Here is a 15,992-nt window from a genome sequence, read left to right on the forward strand (position 1 = left end):
ATTCTCTCGCCGCTGCTCGATTTCCATGTTCCTCCGCGTAGCTGATGGCCTTCAGTTTAAACTTTGCTTCATAAGCGTGTCTCTTTGCCATTTTCAGGGTTGTTAAAACAACGATGTCCTGCATAACGCACATACCTGTTCTTTTATACAGGTATGTGCGATGTCCCGGTATATACGATCAACGCCCACACTTCACCCTTTAGCGTTCTCATGGTGTTCTCTACTACGTCCTCCTTACAACACATAGGGCGCACTGCGCTATAGGGCGCGCCTCACTTTTTGAAGAAAATCTAAGACTTTTAAGTGCGCCTTATGGTCGTGAAAATACGGTAAACCCTGCAGGGACACCGGCCCTCGTGGACTGGGATTGGGGACCCCTGATCTACTCTCTCCTCTTGTTTCCATTAGAGGTGGAGATCTGACTCATTCAAAGTAGCAGTTCATCTTTTTCTAAGTACCAAAGTCAGCAAGTCTGGACCTGTATACTTGAACAAGTTCACGCAGGACTCCTGAGAGCTGGATTCAGCTCATCTTGACACCTCTTCATGACCTATAGAACTGTCCTACACCTGTGTGAAAAAGCTGTGATAGAAATGTCTGATTACCTGATTGGAGGAGAAATAAAAAGTATTTCACAGTCTAAAAATATATGAACTGAAGTGAATTTAATTCAGAAACTTTTAAAATCCTCTAAATGTTTCTCTCAGGCTGTGAAAACTTTATCTATACTCTGTTACAGTCCTGTACAAATGATAAAGACTTTAATCATTTTGTTGATAAAAAAAGTAATTAAAAAAAGTGATAAACAAAAAGTCATTTTATTATTTTAATAAATCCTGAATCTGCTCCGAGACAAAAATAAAACCGTGGTGTGATGTTACAGTCATTTAAAAAAGTGCTCTTGTTGTGAAAATCGGTCTTTTTCACCCTCCCCACCTGCCCTTAGCTAGAGGTGGAGTCCCGCCTCCTTCCAGAGAGAAGCTCACCTGTGTGTCTGTGTTTAGTGTCCAGGTGTGCCGTGGAGCTTATTTTTGTGTGTTTGAAGAAACTGTAAGTTTGCTTTGTTTCCTCCTTTGCCCTCATTTAACAGTTTGTCTTTAGGAACTTTGCTGTTTGTTCAGCTCATGTTTGATTTCTTCACAAAACAAACTGTTTTTATTTCCGGTTTCTCAGATAAAGTCAGTGTGTAATGCTTTCTCGAGGAATAGTGTGTCTGCCATTTTATCGATGTGTGTGATCTGGGAATCAGACTAAACACACTGAATGTCTCCACAGAGCCGCTGGAGAAACTCTGAGCTCTGTGTTTAATAGTTACAGCAACAGCAGAAGATGGAGAGCAGATTTTGTAAACGATTATTTTGTATAGATGTGTCCTAGAGGTTCTAGTTCTTAGTTCTGTTCTGTCTTAAAAATACCACGCCACAAATGTTGGCTCTGCTGCCAACAGGAAGAAGTTTTTAGAGTTCACTAAAACTAGATCTCAAAATACAGAAAAACCTAAATTATTGATAAGGATCAATGAAAAACGTCAACAACAAATTTCTTGTTAATGCTTTTTAGTTTGATTAGGAAAAAAGGATAAAAATGTCTTATTGTCCTTTTACACATTTATTTAGATGTTGGATTTCTCCAAGACTGTGAGTCACTGCTTTCAAAGAGGTCAGTGTTTTTATTATAAAAACCTGCATTAATTTAAATCAGTGGTCCCAAACTCAAATGAGCCGCAGGCCACTTCTGGCACCGTCACCTCGTTGGAGGGCCACTTTAGTGTCCAAAGAAACCAAACACGAAAACACCCACTAATGTTTCCTAAAATGTAGTGTTTTGTTTGTTTTATTTAATTCCAAATATTGTGTAACAAGACACAATTGGAAACATGAACGCAATTTTTTCTCACTCTTAACTATCTGAAGCCTTTCATTTTCATTTTTGTCATATGCAAGTTAGCGCAGGGTCAACATTGCAATGAAATGTATTTGACGAGCAGAAGACAGTCACTCCGCAGTGTAGTACAGTAGTTTCATTGAACTACCAAATAAACAGCTTTCTGGCCAGACACATGGAAGCACTTTTGTTACATTTATGTTTGTATTGAACAAAATAAAAATGCAGGCATAAGAGACATTAAACATAGTTTTCGACTGAAAGTGAAAATTGTTTTCTTTCCAAATAAATCTCTCACTGAATTAACATCAACATGTTTGCACTCTCTTGTTACCTCGGCCAGGTCCGCGGCTCCGAACGGTGGTAAGGCCGGCTAATACTTAGGGTTCTGTGTCGGGCTTGAAGCCGGGAACAAGCTTTACTGTCTGGGTCAACTTTGCTAGCGAGAGACAGAGAGAGGCGTTGAAAGGCTGCTCCAGCAGAACTTTATTGTTTCGGAGGAAAACACGAACACGGTGTACAGTCGAGTCTTAATAGCTTACTTTAAACTGGGCTCATCAGGCACTCTTCTTGGCTGCAGTGGTTATTATTATATTTACATGCTTCCAGCTCCCGTTTCTGCTCGGTAGCACCTCAGACTTTTCGACTTTACTTTTCCTTCCTCCCTCACGCTCACACACACAGTGGGAGGGGCGGTCCCACACGTTCTCCCTGCAGCGCCCATGAGGCTACAGTCTTAAAGGGCCACACCTGTAACACTCTGCCATCATATTAAATCATTTTTCGTATAATAATTTAAAAAAACTATGTCTTCACATCAATATGCAAGTAGAGGTGACGTGGGCTGCAAATGGCCACGTGTTTGAGACCCCTGATCTAAATCAGTCCAGCCTCTAAAATAAACCCTAATTACATAATAAATGAAAAATAAAATCTAAACTGAAAGAAGCAATCTCACTCTGGAAACTAACTGAATTAAAAAAAACAAAACAACTAAAAGCTAATTAGAAATGACCAGTGTTGGGTAAGTTACTTTAAATTAGTAACTTAGTTACTTTTGATAGAAGTAACTAGTAATGTAACTTCAGTTACTTGTTACTTTCAGAGTAACTAGTTACTAAGGAAAGTAACTTTGGTTTTACTCAGAATTCTCTTGTTAATGTGTTGCTTCCATAACTTTGCCAGTCTTCTAGCTTGCTTACTTGCCACAGTGCACTGTGCCACCTACCAATAGAAAGGAAAAGATAATGTGCATATTTCCACGAGAGAAATCCCACGCCTGGACCGTCATTGACTGCTGCCATGATTCTAGCCTACGTCACAGCGTCACGTGCGCTTTTTATATCCAACACAAAAACTGCAGTCGTGGTGCTTTCGATTGTACTCAGAACTTGGAAATTCTGCCTTCTGAATAGGAAGATGTAGGTAACACCAGACTGCAGATGAGCTGCATACAGGGCTGGACTGGGACAGAAAATTGTCCCGGGCATTTTGACTAGAGACTGGCCCACCATTATAGGAAAAATCATAAAGCCTTTGAATGAAACAGTGATGTACACTGTTCTGATGGTATATATGCATCAATCTATCAATCGTTTGTTGTGATATTCAGATAATTATTCTTTAAAAGCTAGACATTTTAAATGAGAATAAGAAAGAAAAGTATTTCTTTGTGCCCCCCTCTCCCCGTTAATGCCCTACATGGCCTCCTGGCAACACTTTGCTAGATCCGCCCCTGCACAGTTATCAGCTGTCAGCTACCTAAAAAAGGATCCTGCTGTTATTTGTCTCTCAGAAACAGTTCATAACTTCCCTTCAACTCATTCCTGTCACCTAAAAGGTAAACCTGTTTCTCCACCACCTGTTCAGCTCTGATGATTCAGTAAGGACATCTCCTGGTTTCATCTTCATGTTTCCCTCTCACAAAATATCAAAACGATATCATGACCAGAAGCTTTTACAGCTGTGGCTCCAGCAAACATCAGCTGATACTAGGAATTAATATTAAATAAATTCTAACAACAGCTGATCAAGCTTAAACTGCTGCTGTTGTTCAACGCGACCTCCGCTGGTTTCCTCTTTCTGGCACAAAGCGGGCGATAAACAAGCAAGAGAGAAAAGCCGATCATTGATCAGTTTCATGATTGTGGTAGCAAAAGGAGAGGGAGGGGAATGAGAGAAGAAGAGACAGCTGACAGCGTAAAGACACAATAACTCCAGCTTTGTGTCTTTTTTCTATTCTACCTGAAGTACGGGACAAACTGTGTTCCTTTTCAGCTCAATACGAAACGCATAATATTTTGTCTGAATACGCGAGGATTCGGTTTTTTACGGGACGGTTGGCAACTCTAATAACTAACCTTATAAATAAAATAAAGTTCAACATCAGTAACATCATAGCACCCACCCAGCAGTATAAACTCCGTCATGCTAGCTAGTACACAGTACAAGTTATTGTAACTGACTGTGAAAAGTCAGCATAACGAAAATAAACTCCACCTAAACTTGGTTTTTATCTGACCCAGATAGACTGCAGGTCATAACTTGTTACCTGAAGTTCAGTTCACCTGATACTCGGACCGGTGGCTGCCTTGGGTCTCTCCTTCTCCACCTCCCTTTTCCCTCATCCACCTGCTGGCTTCCACCACTTGCTAATTTTACTGAATCTATAAAAGCTCCGCCATAACCACTACAAAACAATTTAGTTATTTTTACACATCTGCCAGCATCTGTCCACCGTTACGGGAAAAAAGACAACAAAGAAAAAAAAAGGCCCATAAAAACGAAAAATTCGGGTGTATCGGGCAAATGCCAGCTATGTTATAAGATGTGGATTAAGATCTTTTGATCAACGGTATCAAAGGAAAGCTAAGGTCCAATAGAACAATCAGTCACCCAGGAGATTGCTTAAAGATTCCATAATTATGGGGTTTGGAAAATTATGGTTATATTGAAGGGAGTTATATTTCCTCTGATATTCAAGTCTCTTCTGAAGAGGGACTCTCTTCTGGAAAAGGGGAAAAAAAAAAAGAAGTGCCCAATTTTCTTTTTCCCCCCATGGCCCTAATCCAAAGAAAGATGTAGTAATAAGACATAAAACAGAAATTTGACCTGGCAGTGATGATATGTGTGCACTTCCTAGAAACATTGTAAGGCGTGATGAAAAAACGAAATTTAATAATGAAATAATATATTTGGCATATATGGCAATAAGTAAATTCCATATATTAAAGTACTGAGTGCAAAGTAAACTAAAATGAAGCAACTAGTGGTGATGTGTAGAGCTCACCATGTATAGCTTAACATCAGAGTAGTATTTTAAAAATATGTTTTAAAAAATGTTGATATGAAAAAAACCCATAATTACTTGCACACTAATATAGTGTAGTTATATATAATAATGCCAAATAACAGTTATTGATTTCTGTTAATAAACAGTCATGATTTAAGTCAAAGCCCAGATATCTCTCTCTCTCTGTCCAAAGTGTTTGACCTTAGCTGTCCGTCTGATATATCTGATTGTAGGTGGCTGTACTTCAGGCGGTGGAGTGGGTCACCTGCTAGGTTTGGGGTTTGATGCCAAACTCCATGTTGTCTTCTGATGCATCAATCAGAGTGTGAATGCGAGAAGCGATAGAAGCACTAAAAACTTTAGAGCGTTTGTATGAATGGGTGTGATTGGGTGATTGTGCAAGTTGAATAAAGTGCTTTGAGTGCTCAGTAAGAGTAGAAAAGTGCTATATAAGAACCAGTCCATTTACCATATACTCAATTCTAATTGTCTCTCTTGGTCACTCACAGTGAAAATCTTAGCATCTTTAACTCTGCTATTTGCTGATATTTGGACAGCACACATGATGGAAAGGAGGATTTCAGTTGATGTGCACATGAATGATTTGTGTTTCCTCTGCAGGTTAAGGTAGAAGGTGTGTGATGTGGATGTGAATTCAGAAGCATGGATCAGTGTAAGGACAGAAAGGAGGGAGTCCCTCCCTCTAAAACTACTCTGCGTGGGGAACATGCAAGCCAGACCAAAGCTCAGAGGTGAGATCTCTAACTGTCCATGACGATTCTCCATGTCACAGCTCAGCACTCACATCACTGATCCGTCAATGTTCACAGGAAGAAACGACGAACTAAACATAAATCTGAACCTGAACCCAGCTGTGAGTCCTTAAAGAGTGACTGGTCTAAAGGAGAACCGGTTAATTTTAAGGTCCATGTTCCATCTGCTACAGAGAGGTGAGCTGTTAGTAACATGAGCTGATTTCACTGCCTGATGTTGTTAGATATACTGTAAAGTGCAGTCTGTCAGGGTGAATTGTTAGATGTTTGTCATTTTTATGTTTATCATTTGTACATTGTTTTAACTCTGATGAAACTCCACTGTCCTTCCCCCCAGATTCTCGAGGTTCTAGGTGGAGGGCTGTGGTCTTTTATCACAGACACATCCTTGTGCTTCTTTTGATGTAACCTTCCTGCGTTTACGACCCTTTGGTCAGCAGGAGGTCTGACACACACACACACACACACACACACACACACACACACACACACACACACACACACATTCTCACATAACACACACACACAGTGCCTTGTCTTTTGTAACCAAGGGGGGTTACGTGGGGAAGGTATGTGTTGTAAACTATTGTTTATTGTGTGAACGTTGTCAATAAAAGGGAGCGAGAGGGGGCCGTAGGGGGGGTCATTTGTGATGAGCTAGGATACCGAAGACACCTCCCTTGCAAGTAAAAAAGATAGATCGCTGTTGCCTTGTTTTTCTTTCACGGGAATAAGTTCTGGGATCAGCGGGGTCTGACTTTAGACCCAACATAGTCATTCCCTCAATCACATTTACACTGTCTCTTCAAGTGGACATGAAACACTGCATGCATAAAGGCTAATATACATCATGGAGCTCTGCTCTAAAACACAGTGGTAGATTTAACTCTTTAGCTTTAGAGCATGTTTAGTGCCATCTTGTCCCAAATGTAACATCCCAAAGTTGGAATGTTGGCTTCTGCTAATGGACATGCATTACTTTAGTGTTGCTAAATAGTGACAGAATTAATAACTCAGAAGAATATACACCAAAACTACAAACCAATCTAAGGGGATCACTGTTTTACTGGCCCTGGCTGCAACAATAACTTTAAGTTAAAAACAACGATATATGTGTCACTTTCATTAGTTTTTCACTTAGTTATTGGTTCTGTTAGTACTTAGCTAACATACAGTTATGTAAATCTGTTGGCAGCAACAAACCTAGTGACATGTTCTGTTACAATATGGCACTTAACTAAACGAATTACCCTAATTCCTGGTACAAACACATTCACAAAACGATCTCTAAACCAGCTCTTAAAAAACATATAAAGCAAACAAGAAGATTCAATAATCTTGTTTATTTACACCTTCCATTGCTTTCGAATGTGTAAATAAAGATTCAGAACACAGGAGGTAAAATTTAAAGGTGGATTGTCAGGTTTTATTTACAATGGGTTTTTTTCCCAACTGACTGCGCCTTCTGCTTCCCAGGCCGCATTGCGACCACAGATTACCCCTCCAAAATATGATACAGATGCTGACTTTATAGAATTTTATTTTTAACTAAATCACTCTCTTTTTTTTAACATGAATTATTACAGATGAAATATGACTTTTTTTTAATCACTAAATTATTATGAACCATTTTTAGCCTTTTACTTGGGACAGAACAAGCCCCGCTTGGCATTATTGATGCCATTCCTACTTTTTATCAGTCACTTCAGTTTCTAAGAGCATAACAACATCTGAAATGGAAGGGAAGTAAGTCTTTGAGACTCCCTGGGATGATGTCCTTAATTCGACCTTTCTGACTTTCCTGTTGCTGCTTGGAAAGGTGGTCATTGTCCATCCGTTTCTGGGTGCTTGATTTTGTTTCAACAACACAATGTCTCCTGGCTGAATATTGTCACTTGCCCCTTGACTGGAGGGTGCTAAGATATTTTTTTCTCCAGCAACTCCAGAATCCATTGGCGAGTGCCTGCACTGCTTTTCATCGGTTATTTAGCAAGTCTTTTCCACAAAAGTCTCCCGGTGGAGAAGGAACGTGCTGATTTTTGGGTTAGTCATTCAATGTCATTGGAAACAGCAGGAATGGTGAGGAAGGGTCCATTAGGGTACAAAGCACCTCTTGTGTCAGATGGGTGTGTTTGTTTTACAAGAGCATAGAATCCAATAATTGCTGAGTTACCCCAAACATCCTTTCCTAGACACCCCCCATGTGGGAGGCATGTCGGTAGTTGAACTCCCATCTGCAACCACTGGCATGAAGACAATTGACATCCCAAGCCCCACGCTTGCTGCAATGAAGTTTGTGCCCCTGACTGATCGCATTTGTGGATCGGACATTCTGTTTTTTGAGTCTCTAGTTTTCCTCTGAGTTTCTTGCATGTTACACAGCGGTGGATAATGGACGGGACCAGTCTTTTGCAGTCTACGATCCACAGTCGAGCTTGCCTAACCACACTTCTGCCTTGATGCACAACCTTAGCATGATAGAGCAGGACAAGCAACTTTTTGTGATGCTTGGGAGAATGTTGGATTCTTTAATGATGTCTCCAATGAAGCATGCTGTAGGTGACCTCTAACTTTGATGAGACCTTCAACCATTTAGGGGTCCTTTTGAACAGACTGGAAAACGAGGTTACTTGCGGCTTCCATCTCCTCTGGAGTGCATGGTTTTCTGCATTTATGCCACCTCCTACATCACATGTGTCAAACTCAAGGCCCACGGGCCACATCTAGCTCGGCATACATTTATATCCAGCTCGCGAGATCATTTTATATAGATTTATTATTATTGTTATGCATGCCCCGGCGATATGGAGGCGCTAATAACACACAAACTACAACTTAAAGATCCCATAATGCAGCCCTGCAGCCTCCTTGCCAAACGCTAGGCTGCCTGGGAATATTCTCGCATCAGTCAAGTCAAACTTCTGTTATTGCAAAACTGTCCCCTCACAATGGCGAAGAGAAAAGTTGAGTCTGAAAACAGAGCCTTTCAGCACCAGCGCAGGAGGCTGAATATATGTTGACAAACATTGCTGGTAAACCCGTATCTTATTAGTGGAGCTAATGTGGCTGTAATTAAGGGATTTAATTTAAGACGGCACTACGAGTCAAAACACAAGCTGAAAAACCAAAATGCAAAGCAGAAACTACAGAAGGTAGAAGAGCTAAAGAAGAATCTGACATTTCAGCAGATGTTTTTCACCAGAGCAAAATCACAAAGTGAAGCTGTTGTGAAAGTTTTATTGTAGCAGAGGAGCCAAATCAGCCCGGTACCACTCTGAAGAGCTGCATGATGAAGGTGTGCGACGTCTTGTGTCCAGACAAAACGCAGATTTTGGCAAATGTGAGCCTGAGCAGAAATACGATTGCTGATCGGGTTGGTGAGATGGCCACTGATTTAAGAACACAGTTGTGTGAAAAAAGCAAAAACTTTATTGCGTACTCTCTTGCTGTGGATGAAAGTATAGACATGATGGACATTGCACAGCTGACCATCTTCATCCATGGAGTGTAAATATTGGAAATTAAATCGATGCACGGGACAACGACAGCAAAAGACATTTTTGAAAACGTATTTCAAAGTGTAACCGACATGAAACTGCCCTGGGACAACAGATGGAGCGCTGGTGTTGTGCAGGATGTAGGATCTAGTAAAGACGCAGGAGGAGAACTGTAGCGTGAGTTAACAGCATATCACTGCATCATCCACCAGGAAAGGCTGTGTGGTAAAGTCCTAAAAATGGAGCATGTAATGATCACCGTGACGTAGACTGTACATTTTTTCTGAGCTAAAAGTTTAAATCACCGTCAATTTCAATCTTTTATGTGGGAAATAGATTCAGAGTTTACCGACATTCCTCATCATACAGAGGTCCGTTGGCTGAGTTGGGATAAAAGTTCTCAATAGAGTTTTTGAGCTCAGCAAGGAAACCTGTCAGTTCATGATCAGTTGGCATGTATGATGCGGTGAAGGCATTTCAAGTGAAGCTGTCACAAATGCACGTGCAACCTGCCTCACTTTCCCTGTTGCCAAGTAATGTTGAGCAAAGTCGGCGCACTTTGCTCCGTCTACATGCGGCTCAAACTATGTATATGCTTTCATTTATTTTTTTTCTGGGGTTTTTCGCAGCATGTTCATATTTCTAACTTGCATAATTTTGACAGGTCATATTTTTATGAGGAGCAAAATATTTAAAGTTAAAGTTTTTTTTTAAGTGTATTTATTCTGGAATAATATTCCTGTCTGTTTTATTCATATTTATGTTTAAAAAACATATTTTTAGTGTGTTCAAAAAATGTTTATCTTATTTGGCCCGTGACCTAAAGTGTGCCTTGGATTTTGGCCCCCCGTGCAACTGAGTTTGACACCCCTGTCCTACATGAATCATTTGGCGAGTTGCTTGATAAGTGAGAATGAACTTGGTGAATAAAGAAGGCAATAGCATGTACCAGTGAAGTCCAGTTTGAGAGCCACTGGAAGCGGTTTGGTGTGAGTCCAACTGTTTGGACTCATGCCAGGTGTGAGTACAGATGGGGAGGAAGTTGGTCCAGATTTCCTTGGAGTGAATAAAGTCATCTTTGTTGTCAGTTAAACTTGAGGTGTTCCATCTTCAGCCGTATGTGACCTTAGCTGGGTTTGATATTGTACATACTTTATAGTTCTCTGTCTGTCAACTTGTGATGGGACTGAAACTTTACGCTTTCTCCCTTTTGTTGCTCAACAGCTACGGCAGCTTCTAGAACCTCTGCTTTTGCCGTAGAGGCTGCAGCTTTTTTTCCATTCCCAACATCTGTAAATCCAGTTCTAGATTTGCTTATTGCTTTTGAATTTCCAATTGTCTCTTACTATATTGCATAAAATCCTGAAAAAATAACATCTTACATTATAAACAAAAACTGTGTTTAGTATGGAAATCAGTCCTCTCTCCTCCTGCAGAGAGGTAATGTGTGTGTAAATGTTGTTGTGACTCAGGGTTTGAGAATAAATTGTCCATCATGTTTAATGTCAGCTCAGCTTTTTTTTCACACGTGTGTGTGTGTGTGTGTGTGTGTGTGTGTTAGAGTGTTTCCACAATCACATCAGTCAGAGTGTAAAGAATGGATGTTGTAGGAAGTGTTTGTGTAGTGAAGAGGCTGAGTGTCTGCAGGACTCCAGCTGCTCCAGCAGGTTTCTCCTTTGTGGTTTGATTCAAACACAGCGTAGAGGGGAACTTACACTCAGGTGTTTCAGGTGTTGCTGGATGGGAGAGGACAAATAGTTTAGTGAGCTTGACTCCATGTGAGCGCTGCTTTGATGTCCGGATGGAATTTACTTTTTTTTCCAGACAGAGAAATAGTTTTCATAACTGGTGATATGTGTTTTTAATTCAATTCAGTTTTATTTATATATTGTATATATATTATATATTTATGCCAAATCACAACAACAGTCACCTCAATGCACTTTATACTGTAGGGTAGATCCTACAATAATACATTTTTGTCTGTTGTCTTTTTAAGTGAACATTTATCCGTAAATTGAGAAGTATGATGAACAGTACAAGATTGAACTCCAGTTTAAGTAAACTGTGTACTAACAGGGAACAGGAATAACCAGCGAGTGGCAGAGAGCTGATGACAGGAGGAAGGAAGACATGAAAGAAAACCAGCTTTCAAAGTAAAACAGGAAATAAATAAATGAACCTTTCACTGACCCAGGAAGAAAAACAACTGAACAGAGTGCCACATAAAAGCAGAACACGGTGAATTTACTAACACAAACATTTGAGACAGGGAGCACTGATGGATTAACTATGAAAGAAATGAACTCAAAATAGGAAGTTAAGTTTAATGAAAACCATCACCAGCAAAGCAACCTCATCACACACCAAAAACTACACAGAATTTCCGAGAGAAAAAAAGAACAAGACCTTAAAAAACACAACAAACCTAAAGTTAAAATAATAGAATCATGATAAAATGAAAAAAAACAAGTTCTAAATGCACAGAAATCTTAATGAAAATGAAAAATGATGACTTATTTTATGTATACTGATGGGATACACTGCACACCAAAAGCATCTTCGTGTACTTTAATTTATGTGTGTCTTTCTGTGAATAGAATCAATGTGATCTAACCCCACAAGCTTGTGGGGATAGGTTAATTGGAATCCAAATTGTCACTAGGTGTGAATGTGCGAGTGAATGTGAGTGCGAATGTTTGTCTGTCCCTGTGTGTTAGCCCTGCGACAGACTGGCGACCTGTCCAGGGTGTACCCCGCCTCGCGCCCTATGACAGCTGGGATAGGCTCCAGCACCCCCCGCGACCCTGAAAAGGATAAGTGGAAGCAAATGGATGGATGGATGATCTAACCCTTTATGATTCCTCCACAGAGTGGACCAGGAGAGCTCAGAGGTTCCCAGTGGTCAGTCTGCCCAGCAGCAGCAAACACAACTTGACTCCATATTTGTGGTCTGTACATGTACAACAACTACTTGTACATCTATTCTGTTCACAGTCATCTCCGTGCTTCTCTTTATAGAGCAGTGGATTGTCAGTATGTCCAACATGGATCTGATGTTTGGGTCATTCATAAAGTATTCTGTTCCAGATGCTGGAGGACAAAATCATCACTTTTGTGAAAAACGAGCTGAAAAAGATGCAAAAGGTTCTGAGTCCAGATTACCCAGAATGTTTAGAGAGTCAGAGGAAGGATGATGAACAGAGGAGCAGCAGAGAGGCATTTGTGAAGATCACAGTGGACTTCCTGAGGAGAATGAAGCAGGAGGAACTGGCTGACCGTCTGCAGAGAAGTAAGAGGATTTCTAAAGGATTTTAACTGCTGAATAAATGGGACATTGAGTAATGTCATAACAGAAGGACTGATACATGTGTTCAATGACTCACCTTTTAGTAAATTAAGATTGAATTTGCATTTGATAAAACATGAATTTATATTATACATTTTCTTCTTTCTTTTCCTTCCCATTCAGAACAGTTTTCTGGTATTGGTCAACATAAACTTAAATCTACTCTGAAGAAGAAGTTCCATAGTGTGTTTGAGGGGATCGCTAAAGCAGGAAACCAAACCCTCCTGAATCAGATCTACACAGATCTCTACATCACAGAGGGAGGGACTGCAGAGGTCAATGATGAACATGAGGTCAGACAGATTGAAACAGCATCCAGGAAACCAGACAGACCAGAAATGATGATCAAACAAGAAGACATATTTAAAGCTTCACCTGGAAGAGAAGAACCAATCAGAACAGTGCTGACAAAGGGAGTGGCTGGCATTGGGAAAACAGTCTTAACACAGAAATACAGCCTGGACTGGGCTGAAGACAAAGCCAACAAGGACATCCAGTTCATATTTCCATTCACTTTCAGAGAGCTGAATGTGCTGAAAGAGGAAAAGTTCAGCTTGGTGGAACTTGTTCATCACTTCTTTACTGAAACCAAAGAAGCAGGAATCTGCAGCTTTGAAGACTTCCAGGTTCTGTTCATCTTTGATGGTCTGGATGAGTGTCGACTTCCTCTGGACTTCCACAAAACTACAATCTTGACTGACCCTACAATGTCCACCTCAGTGGATGTGCTGCTGATAAACCTCATCAAGGGGAAACTGCTTCCCTCTGCTCGCCTCTGGGTAACCACACGACCTGCAGCAGCCAGTCAGATCCCTCCTGACTGTGTTGGCATGGTGACAGAGATCAGAGGGTTCACCGACCCACAGAAAGAGGAGTATTTCAGGAAGAGATTCGGAGATTCGGAGCAGGCCAGCAGGATCATCACCGACATCAAGACATCACGAAGCCTCCACATCATGTGTCACATCCCAGTCTTCTGCTGGATCACTGCTACAGTTCTGGAGGATGTGCTGAAAACCAGAGAGGGAGGAGAGCTGCCCAAGACCCTGACAGAGATGTACATCCACTTCCTGGTGGTTCAGGCCAAACTGAAGAACGTCAAGTATGATGAAGGAGCTGAGACAGAAACACACTGGAGTCCAGAGAACAGGAAGATGATTGAGTCTCTGGGAAAACTGGCTTTTGATCAGCTGCAGAAAGGAAACCTGATCTTCTATGAATCAGACCTGACAGAGTGTGACATCGATATCAGAGCAGCCTCAGTGTACTCAGGAGTGTTCACACAGATTGTTAAAGAGGAGAGAGGAGTGTACCAGTACAAGGTGTTCTGCTTCATCCATCTGAGTGTTCAGGAGTTTCTGGCTGCTCTTCATGTCCATCTGACCTTCATCAACTCTGGACGCAATCTGCTGGAAGCACAACAAACAACCTCCTGGTGGCCAACTTTAAGTAAACCAGGCCTACCATCTCTCCACCACAGTGCTGTGAACAAGGCCTTACAGAGTTCAAATGGACACCTGGACTTGTTCCTCCGCTTCCTCCTGGGTCTTTCACTGCAGACCAATCAGACTTTCATACAAGGTCTGCTGACACAGACAGGAAGTAGTTCACAGACCAATGAGGAAACAGTCCAGTACATCAAGAAGATGATCAGTGAGAATCTGTCTGCAGAGAAGAGCATCAATCTCTTCCACTGTCTGAATGAACTGAATGATCGTTCTTTAGTGGAGGAGATCCAGCAGTCTCTGAGATCAGGCAGTCTCTCCACAGATAAACTGTCTCCTGCTCAGTGGTCAGCTCTGGCCTTCATCTTACTGTCATCAGAAGAAGATCTGGATGTGTTTGACCTGGCGAAATACTCTGCTTCAGAGGAGGCTCTTCTGCATCTCCTGCCAGTGGTCAAAGCCTCCAGCAAAGCTCTGTAAGCTATATGTCAGTGTAGTGAAAGCTTGTTACCTGTGTGTTGAGAAGTGACAAAAAGTAATTTTCTCTTGTTTGCTCTCATTGTGTTTTCAGACTGCGTGATTGTAACCTCTCAGAGAGAGGCTGTAAAGCTCTGTCCTCAGCTCTCACCTCCCCATCCTGTAACCTGAGAGAGCTGGACCTGAGTAACAACAACTTGAATGATACAGGACTAAATATGCTGAAGAGTTCAAACTCTACAATTATCAGGTCAGATCAAGTGATGCTTTTATTCTTTTAGAAAATGAGCAATAAGATCTTGCAGTCACACAAAATTATTCATTTATTGGCATTTTTAACATATTTTAGCTTTTTAAAAGTTTTTTTTTTTAATTATTGTATTTCATTTTTAGGCACATCATTGATTATAGTATCCAACAACACTGAAAATGTTGATCAAATATAACCATAACATCAGATACATATATTAGCAAAGTGTTGGGCAACACCGCTCTGACTAGTGGTAAAAATATGACATTAAGAACACTACATAAGCAAATTATCAAAACATATCAGGTGGTTTGGAAACAAATGTTTTTTAGGTGACTGTTGTTGTGACGCTATATCAAAAATATATTAGATTGAGATGAATCATGAGAAACTCATCTTAAATAACCTTAAAAACTTTAACAAGACAGACTAATTTGGGCTGTGGCTGCAGTGGTGTGAATGTTTCACCCTCCACTATGGTGACGAGAGAACTGAACATGTCTTTACTGATAGATCTGTCTTCAATCTCACCGGTCTTTAAAAAAAAAAGAAAAAAAAGATAATAGATAATAGATACAATGAGCAGAAATGTGCTTCCACCAAAAGGTGACTAGCCTCTGCTATAAAAAAAATTTTATTTCATTTTTTTTGTAGTTGTTTGCATTTTGTGGGTTAACATGTTTTGTAAAACTGCAAATAATAACTAAAAGGTAAATCTATTAATATTAATTCAAATTATTATAGTAGAAGTAGTAAACGATGTCCATTGAGTGTAGAGTTTCTTGTATTCAGTTCAGGCAGTAAGGCCAGGTCTGCCTGGCATACGGCTCTATGAGGCACTGATACTATGACTTTCTGGTCTTATTGTGTGTGTGTGTTGACTCAAGTGCCTACTCAGCTTGGTGGTAATGATACCTGAAAGGGGCTTTTATGCCATGGACAGGTAGTTGATTGGCATTTGTTTAATGGTGGTTTGCCCTTTGGGATCCTTCATGATCAGGCTTCTTCTGGTCTGTGTTGGCTAT

At 40.6% G+C, this 15,992-nt stretch overlaps 1 protein-coding gene across 1 annotated transcript; it reads left to right on the forward strand.

Annotated features, from left to right (window-relative positions):
* The first annotated feature begins 5,680 nt into the window (after positions 1 to 5,680).
* On the forward strand, positions 5,681 to 15,021 carry LOC113010352 (protein NLRC3-like). The gene is made up of 6 exons (XM_026149401.1): positions 5,681 to 5,928; positions 6,007 to 6,126; positions 12,319 to 12,397; positions 12,537 to 12,738; positions 12,919 to 14,716; positions 14,812 to 15,021. The coding sequence occupies exons 1-6, from the start codon at positions 5,840 to 5,842 to the stop codon at positions 14,996 to 14,998; spliced, it is 2,475 nt and encodes an 824-aa protein (XP_026005186.1). The 5' UTR covers positions 5,681 to 5,839; the 3' UTR covers positions 14,999 to 15,021.
* The last annotated feature ends 971 nt before the right edge of the window (positions 15,022 to 15,992 follow it).

This window comes from Astatotilapia calliptera, chromosome 3 (assembly GCF_900246225.1).
Source record: "Astatotilapia calliptera chromosome 3, fAstCal1.2, whole genome shotgun sequence".
In the NCBI taxonomy this organism is placed as follows: Eukaryota; Metazoa; Chordata; class Actinopteri; order Cichliformes; family Cichlidae; genus Astatotilapia; species Astatotilapia calliptera.

What these genes read in the sequence shown, in the direction of transcription:
- LOC113010352 (XM_026149401.1), top strand. Translation starts at nt 5,840, where the DNA reads ATGGATCAGTGTAAGGACAGAAAGGAGGGAGTCCCTCCCTCTAAAACT. An exon ending in AGCCAGACCAAAGCTCAGAG is followed by an intron (nt 5,929 to 6,006) that starts GTGAGATCTCTA and finishes CAATGTTCACAG; the next exon opens with GAAGAAACGACGAACTAAAC. An exon ending in AACTTGACTCCATATTTGTG is followed by an intron (nt 12,398 to 12,536) that starts GTCTGTACATGT and finishes ATTCTGTTCCAG; the next exon opens with ATGCTGGAGGACAAAATCAT.